At 37.5% G+C, this 12182-nt stretch overlaps 1 protein-coding gene across 3 annotated transcripts in view; it reads right to left on the bottom strand.

Moving 5' to 3' along the window:
* Positions 1–5014: 5014 nt before the first annotated feature.
* The window catches only part of epha4b (eph receptor A4b), a 93693-nt gene continuing 86525 nt past the window's right edge, over positions 5015–12182 (bottom strand). For 2 of the 3 annotated variants that reach the window (XM_027148623.2, XM_027148621.2), the window contains 4 exons: positions 10427–10576; positions 9918–10111; positions 7380–7517; positions 5015–7279 (listed from right to left, as the gene is read on the bottom strand). In XM_027148623.2, coding sequence (XP_027004424.1) covers positions 7180–7279; positions 7380–7517; positions 9918–10111; positions 10427–10576 — 582 coding nt within the window. In that variant the 3' untranslated portion in view covers positions 5015–7179. The remainder of the gene's footprint in view (positions 7280–7379; positions 7518–9917; positions 10112–10426; positions 10577–12182) is intronic. The other variant, XM_027148625.2, reaches the window with a different exon arrangement.

The following is a 12182-nucleotide window of genomic DNA, read 5'->3' on the forward strand; positions in this document are numbered from 1 at the left end:
GCCCCTAAGCAAGAACCTTGGCAATGTGTCTTGAAGATGACTAGCTGACCAGCAAGATGAAGAGCTGACCAAACCTTGTTGACTTTGCCTCAGGACTTACCAGTAAAAATTCCGCTATTGGTACCAGGTCAGAGCTGCTACTACATCTGGGACAAAAATCTTCATTTAACTAATAACATCTCATGTTCCTAACCTGGGAGGAACGCGATCCCTTTGAGACACCACTTGAAATAAAAGATTGGACCCACAGCAGTTGTGTTTGAGGACCAAAGGGCAAGTCATCCGACCCAAATTCAATCCTCTTCAATCCCCTCTGTCATGTTGCTCCTAGTAAGCAATCATATGACACCCTGGATGCTGGAGAGTATGTCCAAACCAAATGGCCAGCTGTCACTTAAGTGGACGTGATGGATCACCTTGTGATAATGCACCATTTTATCATATTCCAAATTGGACATATGCTACGGATCACGGCAGTTGTGGACCGGGCACTACTGTACATGGCATTGATTGCTTTTAAAATGCATATTGACATAATTGGGAAAGGTTATGTGGTTCAGTGGCTGAGACCCAAAAGGTTGTGCATGATTGATGGGGCAAAAAAGTGTATGTGTATGATGCTGGAAAGTGCTCACACTCACATGTGGTAGCAGGGTCTCAGGGGTGTGTGGGCTAATTACCCCTTTCACTCATGCTGTCAGGCGGTGGTTTGGGTGTCTCTTAATATGAGTGCAGGAGGCATTAAAGTAACACAGGAGCCCAGTTGCTATAGATCGTTTTTGACCTCCAGGGCCTCTGGCCGGGAACTCGAACCCTGACCTGTTGACTTTCACTAAAACGGTGGCTTTCAATGCTAAGCATACTTCCAGAAGCTCTGATTTACACAAAGCTTAAAAAGTAATGATTTGTTTATTGGGAACAAACCAGACAAATGAAAAGCTCCATCTTTTCTGCTATGCTCAACATTTGAACTTAACATTTAGTCAGGGAAATAGAGTGAAACTTTACAAGAGCTCCAAAAAAAAAAAAAAAAAAAAAATGGCCCTGGAGTTTAACAATAGTGGGCATAGTGAGTGCTTTTCCCCAAAGATCTACCATGCCATGTGAGGCAGCAAAGTATTAAGGGTACAAGAAAAACTGTATTCTTTTACAATAACAATCAAATAGCCTGAAAGGTTTAATTTTTAGGCATTATTAGTTATATTCCATTTTATTTCTTGCACAGAATGTTATCTAATTGAAGTGGATCCCTGCAGTGCATCTCTAACCTCTGTTGTCTTGTGATTCTATTATCAGAGGCTACCAGCCAGAAGACATATCCATCTAACCTGTCTATATAACGATGGGTGAAAAATGGCTCTGCACCACACACAGTGTCTGTATGTCCAGTAGGTAAGACAGAGCAGAGAAATACAGGGTGGGGATTGGGGATAATGGATCTAACATTGAGTGGCAGCAGTGCTTTATGCGGCTGAGGAAGAACTCGGAGGTCGACGACCCCTCCCATGTTCCCTGGAGAGAAGCGCAGCTATCACTAGGGAATATACCATTACACTCCTTGTGGGTTAGAAGGCACGTCTGGTTAAGATAAAGGAAAGGCAGCTCTGTTTTCAGGCACAGATTTTCCTACAATGAAATTTATTGCACTATTATTGCAATTCTGGTCCAATTTTGTCTGATTATGACATATGAAATCTTCAACATATACTCAATGATATTTTTTAATTTACTCCATACTTGTCATTCTCATTTGCCATGCACTTGATTGTTATCTGGGGTTTGGGATGTACTAGTATTAAGCTTTACAAAACTATAATTTCTCCCTAAATACTGATCGTCAAATGAGCACAAGAATAAATCCGAAACCAAACTCTTCTGTTGAGAAATAAAAATGATTCGCATGTTTATTACAGCAACATGAAAAGTGTACACTCTTGCAGTGAGCCGAATAGAAACCTGAAGTGACTTAAAGACTTAAACGGGTTTAAGTAGACGACTTCTCAGAAATAACCAGTAATAAGGAGTCAAAGAAATGTACACAATCCTGCATTAGAGTCACTTCTTGGACAATTTTTGCAAAACATCATTAGCCTAGCTACATCACAATTACCATTGCTATAATCTTGCAACAAATATGCTTTAAACAAACATTCATTTCAGACCCTTTTTTGTTAGTCCTTGAAGATTTTGAACATTTTAAGCCGTAGATCCGTGTCTTCTTGGTTCACGTTCCTCGCTTTAAAACACACAAACATGCCTTTTCTGATCATTTAACTCCACCCACTTTTAGTTTATATTGTAGCTACTTTGCAATTGACAGAACTACCCACCTAACACCCCCCCCCCCCCCAGCATATTTCACATATTTGGACACAAACAAATTATTAAACATAATCAAAAAATGTTATCAAAAAAAAAAAAAAAATTGCCACCATTCAAAGAATGATAAATCCTGTACAAATATTTTTGCAACAAAAAACACTGAAAACTACCCAATGGTTTGTCTCTTGTGGCACATGTGTAGCTATATTTGTTGTTAATGGGTCCAGACTTTCTAGCTTTTTTATTCAACGCCAGAAGCCAAAATGTATAGTCTACAGCTAACCAGTTAAACATGAACTAAATAACACATTAACTGGTGTGAAAATTGGTCGATTAGCAAAGCAAGAAATAGCTAGCCCGAGACATCAGCGATCTCCTCCATTTCCTTCCAATTTGAATTCTTTCTTAGTAATATTTCTTTTATCCAGAGATCGTATACAACAGGATAAGATAAAACCACAGATCTAAGATTTCATAGATTGAACTGCAGATTGTAAGCGGGAGAACTGAAGAAACCCCGGACCACAAGTGTCATAGGATTGGTCCAAAATATTATTTAAGTGAATTGTTAAAATCTGTGCTTGGATTCCTCTGGGAGGTCGCATGTTGCTGATGTGAACATCTTTGGACACTCAGCCCATTTTTGGGATCATAGGAAAGAAACACAAGCTACAATATCGTTGTCGTCGTTATCATTTGCATCTTTGTTGTTTTGCCTCGTGGTGCATTCAGAAATATCTCCCATGGTCACTTAATCTTAATCCACCACACTGCCTGTCTCCTCGAATAGACTTAATAGAGAGAATTCAAAGCAGTCGACATTCTGCCGCCGAGATTTAAAAATAAACAACGAAATAAATGTGTTAATGAATATTGCAGTTTATGTCTTGCTGTGTCACCCGCAGTGTCAGTAAATAAGTGCCATTAAGAGTGCTTGAGCTGGAACAGATAATAATTTGTGTTTATATGTGAATAAAAAAAAATGTCATTTATACCTCAAATAAATTATGACATTGGATACGTTATTAAATTAAACTCTTTTTTTTCCCCATGAATTCTTTTGTTTTATTTTAAATTCTCTTGCTAAATACACAGAGCGTTAACCATCAGATTTTATAATGAGCACTTAGACTCGGATAAAACATGCAATTGTTTCAAACAAATTGCACAGTGTGATACAGATGATGCTTTGTACCTAAATTATGTATGGACAATATGGTTCTATAGTTAATTACAATACACCATAGAAGGAATAACTACACCATTGGCAAAAATGGAAAATGTCACCAGGGGAATATTTGTACTATCCAGAGCCTCACAAGGTCCCGTGACTTACTGACTTAAGAAAACGAGATAATTAAATTGTGACCGTGTATTAAAGAGATATGATTGTACTGGAATATGAAAACATACTGAAATTCAAATGTGAAGAAATCTTTAATGAACGTTTTATTTCTTCTTGTGAAATTTAATAGAACCAATTTAATATCAAACAACAATAGCGATCATCTATTTGAGCTAGTTTTTGTAAATGATTGAACTTAGGCAATCATTGTTTTTGTGTATTCTATTATTTATTCAAATGAAAATTCTATTTTATAATCAAAAACAAGTACACTTAAACTTTTCTAGTGTCTACATTTCAATTAAAAGAGTTTTTTCAACCATGACCATTCTCTAATCATGACCATGATTTCATTTATCCCACTCCCTTGTGTGATTAAATAATCTTCTCTAGCTAATTATCTCATTTTCTTGCATTAATAAATCATGTTCACTAGCTAATTATCTCATTCTCTTTCTTTTTACTAAATGGCTTCAATTACTTAATTACTTTCGGTATTTTTGCTATTTCTTGTCCATGACTTGTTCCCCCATCTTGTGTTCATAGTTCAACTGTCTCATTCCCTTCTGTTATTATATCATGGGCACAATTTTTTCATCTCGTTCCCTCAAGTTATTAGTCATGACCATAACTTAATTATCTTGTTTCCTTTTTTCCATTAAGCCATAAATGCAGGCAAATATCTTGTTTTCTCACATTACTAATCATGTCAAAAACTTAGTTATCTTGTTTACTTGTGGTGCTACATCATGACCAAGTTGTGGTCATGTCTTAATTATCTCGTTCCATCTCATGACTAAATTATTACCACAATTTAATTACCGTATTTGCTGAAGTTACTAAGTCATGGACATAATTTTTAGTATCTTGTACAATGCATTAATAAGTCATGGACACAACTTAAGTATCTTGTTTACTTGTGATACATCATGGCCACAAATTATCTCATTTCCTCAAGTTACTAAGTTGTGGCCATGACTTAATTATCTTTTCCCTTAAATGACCATAACTTACTTATATTGTTCCTTAGACTTAGTAATGTGAGGTAACAACATAATTAAGTCATAGCCACAACTTAGTAAGTTGATGGAGCCCACTTCTTCCTAATTAATACCCATTTTGTAATTATCTTGTTCTTTCGCATTACAGAAGTCATGTCCGCTACTAACAACCAACTTAAAGACATGTTAATAAGTCATGACTAAGTATTATTTTTAATAAGTAGGGATGTTTCGTTCCATAGCACGAAAGCATATGGTTTTCAAAGGAAGGGGTTTGCTATTAAGAACTTACCAGGATCATCGATTTGACGTTTGCATAAATGAAACAGATACTTTACAGAACCAGTACAAAAATAGTAGTGTTGTAAATGCAGCAAAATCAGCATGAACAATTTTGTGATCACTCTTTCCCCAAAGTTACATGCACCAACACAAGCTTGAATACTGTGAACGAAAGGAGGTTCAACCTCTGAAAGGTGAATTAACACAAAGCTGGACGCGTTGCGCCGACATTCGCTATAGCTTTCAGTGGCGTTGTTATGATAAATACTATGTACAATATATCTCATCATGATACTGCCTCTACCAGGAAGAAGAGAAAGAAACAGCACGGTTAGTAAGGCATCTAACGTCAAGCAGCTACAGCCACCACTGGAGTGAAAAAAGAACCGCAGTCACTGTCACTTGCTTAGAAAAGATGAAGCTTTAGCATCCATGCTACATTCCAGAGTTCTGTTATATCCCATGGCAGCGAGCTCCACCGAACGATACGTCTCACATCTTCTTTTTCTTCTTCTTCAGAAAATGAAATAAAGTACATTACAAACATTCTACAACTTTTTGTTCACTTGTTTGAATTCGACACTGTACAGCTTTATACACTATTTTACAAGAGTGTAATTTGTGTTTCTTGTTCTGCTGTAAACAAAAATATGGTGAAAGACATGGTGTTCATTGTCGATGCTCAGAGCTCCCCGAGGTAGCAAACTGAGTTATAGAGCTATACTGGCCCTTTCCCAGTGTCTGGTTGGAAAATACACTGGGCTAGCAATTGGAGACCAGAATTGACAGACTTTTAGAGACCTTTATATTCACCTTGCCAATATTGCCTCAGCATAATTAAGATTGAACCACCAGGACCGGTTTTAAGCTACCTTTGAATCCAAATTCCCAAATTTCCCCCAACAGTATTTTGACCATTGGGCTAATTTTGAGCCACTAGGGACTACTTTCAGCCAAATTGTAATCCAGCTTACCAATGTTGGCTCAACACTGACAAAACACTATGTAGTTAGGGCCAAGCTAGTCACCTAAACATCATTTTGCTACCTGGGAATGTATATATGTAATGTGTTCCTCATAATGCTAAACACAAATAATGCTCCTATGCATTTTTGCACTATGTGTAACATCTTGCCATACTCAGGAGTATGTTAATTACAATATTAATCTGCATTCAGTGCTCCCAAGTTAGCTTATAGTGTAGGCTAATTTGCTTTAAAACTTTAAAGGAATACTTGGCTCAAAAAAGGGATACTTAGCAACCCGCTGTTTTTCGATAGAGGATTCCTTTAAAGTTCTCAAAGACACCGTGTATGTCATGTGTACCGGGGTGCAATACGTACACAAATGGGCATGTTCTGCTTTTCTGTAATCATAAAATTTATGAAAACCAATCCAAAAAGAAATCTGTTTATAGGTCAACACAAAGAGACATTCTCAATCAGACAACTGGGGCGTAACCATGACTAGCATTAACTATCAAAAACTAGCCCACCATATGACTATTTTTTTTTTTTTACTGACAATAAACTGACATTATCTACTGGATATTACAGCAAAGGACATCTCTTATCTTAGCAATTAATTAGCTACTCATTGCAATGTTTCCTCATACCATAATGCTGTAATCTGAAACACAAAGGCTGGGATTAAATTACATTTCCAGAAGACTGCTTGCCCTACTTCCGCTGGTGAAACATAATCTTCTATTGCCGTTAGTTAGGGAATCCAACCCGAAAGAGTGCCTCATACAATTATTACTACAGACCATTAAAAATGGCCATCTTAAACATCATCTTGTGAGCCAGGGCTGCAAACCGTACCTCCTGTCTGCTATCATGTTCAGAGTACAGCACTACAAGGGCCATACTGTACGTCCAAACACACTACCATTAGGTCCAAATCCACTCAGGAACCATTTTATTTATCTAAATCTCAAACCGTGAAAAACGAAGCAAATGACAGGAAACAAGAATGCAAATGACTGTACACATCTCACAATAATGTTCTTAAATCATCAGAGTTTTTGTTTGACCATCATCATCCGTCTGGATTGAATTTTCCACTGCTAATCAGTCTCTGGTTCTGCTGCACAAATTGTGAGCTCTTGAGCTGTTGCCAAATGTCCAGGATTGGGGTTTGGCATGGTGAAGCACTCTTCTGGGTTCCATACTTCCACACTGTCTCTCTTTTGCCTCCTCTATCTGTCTATAAGTTTGTCCAGAGCTGTTATACTTGCACATGGCTCCCTTGGGCATGCAGACTCTGGACACTAGCGAGGATCTTCTTCTGGTGCCCAACAAGGGTTACACCCATCTTACTCAATTCACTAAAGGAGAAGACAAACAGAGAGACAAATGAAGCGAGTTAGATATGACTTAAAATGGTAAATCTTAGCCTATTCTTAAGGGTTTATGGGTTTTTTGTACCTTACACTGATGTAAATTACTGAATCTAGTGTGACGTAGCCAGCAGAGGTGAAGTTGTCTTTGTACTGGCCCATCTTTATGGCTTCCAGCCACTCATCCACACTGTTGGCGCTGAGCTCTGGGGTTATTGGGTCTTCCCTGTAAAGGGCAAAAACAAGCCTTATATCAACAAAGCAACTTGGGTAATAGTTTAATAGACATATTGAAAGAATTAGACAAAAAAAAAGCAGCTCTGGTATCTCACACAAGCATGATCTAAACAAGTGTCATACATACTGACACTGACATGGATGACCCTGAAGTCTAGCATGGGGTGTGTAATTATTTTGAATGCATAAAAGCTTAATGCAATCTTTAAGGGTGACCTCAAAGGCAACTCTTCTTGATCAAGGGAGTTTTCCTGAACATATCAACCCTTAACACGTCGGACGCAGAATGGTTTCCCTGCAAAATTAAGTAATTTCCCTATTAATCATACAGAGAGTTCGCATTAGAAGCAGGCTCACATTGTAGGGACTGGTTTCAGGAAGCATAATGTCTTTATTTTCTGGATGGCACCTGCTTTATGTTCACTTTATTCAGAGCTTTATTACAGTTTATAGATACATGGCCACCTAAACCATATTATTCTCAGTGAACTGCTTGATCCAAACAGAGAAACTGATTTCCTACTTTTTTTTATGTCATTTTTATTTATAAATAATCAGATTGTTGTCTTGTGGTAAAAATTAACTAGTTATGCTAGCATTACTCTGAGAGATATCTATATGACATATAAAGCTACATATGGGCTTGCTGTTAAGCTATTGCTAACTTTGAAGTAGACCAAAATTGATAGCATATGATGAAACTGATATTCTCTTTCTTTTGCTTTTTGAAAGATTTGAATACAAAGGTACCTGTCGGCAAAATATCTTGCCATGCCTATAGCCCAAACCAAAAAGATATAATGGTTGAAAAGGGAGTATCAATGTTGCCCAGAATGTCAAGAGGTACAACGAACACAAGACAATAATTTAGCATAGCCAATCCACCTACAAGCTTCTTTATTGTGAGGTGAGAGGAAACTGGAAGACTTGGAAGAAACCCATCTGGATATGGGGAGATATATAACTCCACACAGACAGTACCCCAAGCTCAATACTGAACCAGTCAACCTTTAAGGCAATACTTGCCGATGCACCACCATGCCATGACATCAACTAATAAGGGGCAGTAGTGGCATAATGGTTAAAGACTCTGGATTACTACAGCACTTATTTACACACTTAAGCCCTATTCGGACGGGACTAGTTTTACAGGGGGTCGTTAGAGAAATTTCAGTCTCACAGACGTACTTTGTGTTTTTAATCCCGTCCGAATCTGCCATTCCATAAAAATTCCAGAGTAAATTACCTACTGTTTTTCAGCAAAATCAGCGCTCCTCTGAAAAATCTAATCCGGTCTGAATGTGAATGTCTGTGATTGCCGAAAATGTTTTTTTTTCCAAAACGTGTTTTCTTGTCTGTTTTGGTCAACGTGAACTACCATATTAACCCTAGTGCACCGGTATTCAAGTTTCTGCTTTCTACACACCAATAATGGATGTAAATGTGTTTGCTACCCGGCGAAGAAATAAAAAAATTACGTAAATTGTTAAGACTGGCTACTATAATATCAGTTTCAGGTAAGAGTACTTTCATTTCTATAGTCAATTACATAACGTGAAAATGATATAAAAACGTATTTATTCCAGTGGGTTTATAAGAAGTTCTATATGAAACCATATGTTAAATATTTTACTATTGATCGGTCATATGACCATACGCAACCCACGCATCCTGGACACGTGGTCTTGTGCAACGCCCACATGTAAAACACAGACACTCCTACCTCCGTAATAAACACAGAGATGTTAGTCCCGTCCGAATCCATATATGAAATGACTGACGTCGGCTGAAAAAAATTCTAACTCAAACGTCGTTTGGAAAACTAGTCCCGTCCGAATAGGGCTTTGCTCATACATACTTACACAATTATGCACCTACTTTTCCTACTTTCATATAGACATGGAAATCTGTTTCAACGTAGGGTTAGTTTTATACAGTACTTATAAAACAGTATTTTTTTAACAAATAAACCCAAAAGACAGAATAAAAGACCTTTTTTGACCAAAATTGAGTTTCTCTGCCACAACCGGAAACCATATTTCACTAAAATGACATTGAACCTTAGTTTAAACCCAAACCCATCAAAATGATGGGTTCAAACACACCGACCTTGTATTTTCACCTATATGCGTTTATTTGACATCTTTCTGAGTGACAGCAGTGTTTATCCGAATAGTAATATAAGAAAGTTCTACCATTTTCTTGGCTCTGCCAAATCCTTACAGGCATGTTACTCATGTATAATCCTGTAAATCTTCAGCTTAAACTATAAGAAGTGACATGAGGTACAAGACAATGTGACATAAAAGGTCAGATTTCCCATTTCCTCTTATTTTTCGACAACAATTTAACAATGATCTGACAGGGAATTAAGGAAAAGGCAATTTACCAGATGGAACTGTTGGCCAGCTCTTTCAGGGCACTGGGATTTCGGATCAGCTTGTCTAGCATGTTGACAATCTGGCTGAACTTGGGTCTCTCAGCTCGCTCTTTTTGCCAGCAGTCCAGCATCAGCTGGTGTAGAGACACAGGACAATCCATTGGCGGAGGGAGGCGGTATCCCTCTTCGATTGCTTTTATCACCTGAGAAAGACAGTGATAGAGATTATAGGCTTTGAGACTTTAGCAGGACATGTTAAATTTCAGAAATTAGCGATATATGTTTTACTGAGCTGTTACCTGTTTAATAATTAATTGTTCAATTCAAAGAAACGCAAGCACAGGGTGCCTGATATACATCTAAAAATCTTTGAACGTTGGCATTGAAATAGACAAACATTATTTGAAGTATGCCAGTCTGAAATGCCCTGGCGTGCAACTTCTATGTTTAAAGCTCTAGCTCTGAATATGGTCCCTAAAGTTTATTCATTAAAAAGGTATTGATAAATGGAAACTCACATCTTGATTGGACATCTCCCAATATGGCCGCTCTCCATACGACATAACTTCCCACATGACAATCCCGTAGCTCCACACGTCGCTCGCTGAAGTGAACTTCCTGTACGCGATGGCCTCCGGTGCTGTCCAACGAATTGGGATTTTTCCACCCTACATACGACAAAAAGAGAAACTAAATCTAATCTTGTTCTCATGCTTAATCATTTTAATGCTCTCCATATTCCGCTTTGCCTATTTGTATTCAGGAGAACGCAAATGCTGTGGTTGTACACAGCAGAGGGGATTGGTTAAACGTTAAAACAGTCCTTGACAGTTCATTTCCACGTCAAAGTCAAACAAAAGGCAAACCGACATCACAGACACTGCACATGAACGCATCGGCTTCTGTGTTTCCAAAGCTTTTCTGCTTGAAGCATTGAGAAACTGGGGAGTTCAACGTGGAAGTCGCTTAACACACGCGTGCAAAGACAAACACAAACCACCCTCCTTTGTTTAATTAGCTCTCATGCTGGTTTGCTGCTGAGTGTAAGATCCTGTACTCATTGTTTCTGGCATTTTGTTCTCTCACAGGCCTACAGGAGCTCTAGTTAATGATGGAGAGAGAGAAGAGATGGACTCGAGGACAGCATGTCAGCAATATCAGGGAAAATGGTACAGCATGAGGGCTTACAGAGAGATGGCTTCCACTCATGCAATCATATAATTAACATGTGACTCCGGAGACACTCACGTTTTCCAAGGCTCCCTCAGGCCATTTCTTCTCTTTCCTTTTTAACACCAAGTTCCACTGTCTACCTTCTACAGACTTCCAGTCCTTTTCTCTAGTCTCCACCTCTCTAACACCACCATTTGCGGTATTTATGAACGGACGCAGAGCCCAATATAGAACAGGAAGTACGTTTATCGATTTAGATAGTACAAATTTTCAGGAAACATAATTAAAAACAAACAACATTTTACCACAGGTGTCAAATTATTTCCTAATGAAATAAAAGATGTTGCTAAGTAGAACCGTTTTAGGAAGGAAATACTTTTATGCGGAGGACTCTGGGGATATCTGAAACGCTTTTTGAACGTGTAATAGGTTTAATCCCACAGCACTGTTCAGTTCTTGATTCTGATTGGTCGATTCTGAAGGTGATTTACATACTTTTTACAGTCATAACTCACTGAAAGATTTTAAGAAGATGGATTTTGACGACCGACTTAGTTTGCATAGGGAAGGAGTCTCCAGAAAAACTATAAACATCCTATTTGTCTGGCAAACCACTGTGATATAAAAATAAAAAAATGTAAAATAAAAAAATAAATATCACATTTATTTGATAAATTTTTTTCAATTATATTTTACGATGAAATATTTTATTACTATTTTAAACGAAACTATTTTTAAAATAAAAAAATGCACAATAAAACAATAAACACACATGAAAATCCAAAGCTCAATTCAAAAACATAGGGGATGTGTGTTAAACAATTAATTAAAAATCCTATGAAATGTTTCAATACTTTATTACAATATTACAGATATCAACACTTTAGCGTTATTGAGTCATGCTGTGGTGTGTCAGACATTTACGTTTCTTAGGAAACTGTAAGTCCAGTACATTTTTTTTAAATAGGTGTGTATTTGTATTTTTGTGAATATTTCCTACAACTAGTTTTGAATAACTCTATAATTTTACAGTCATAAAACCCAGCTGTGTTCTTTTCTCAGGGTTGTGAGGTCTTCTCTAAAAAATCTCACCTGCAGACA

The sequence above is a fragment of the Tachysurus fulvidraco genome, chromosome 1 (genome assembly GCF_022655615.1).
Source record: "Tachysurus fulvidraco isolate hzauxx_2018 chromosome 1, HZAU_PFXX_2.0, whole genome shotgun sequence".
Classification (NCBI taxonomy): Eukaryota; Metazoa; Chordata; class Actinopteri; order Siluriformes; family Bagridae; genus Tachysurus; species Tachysurus fulvidraco.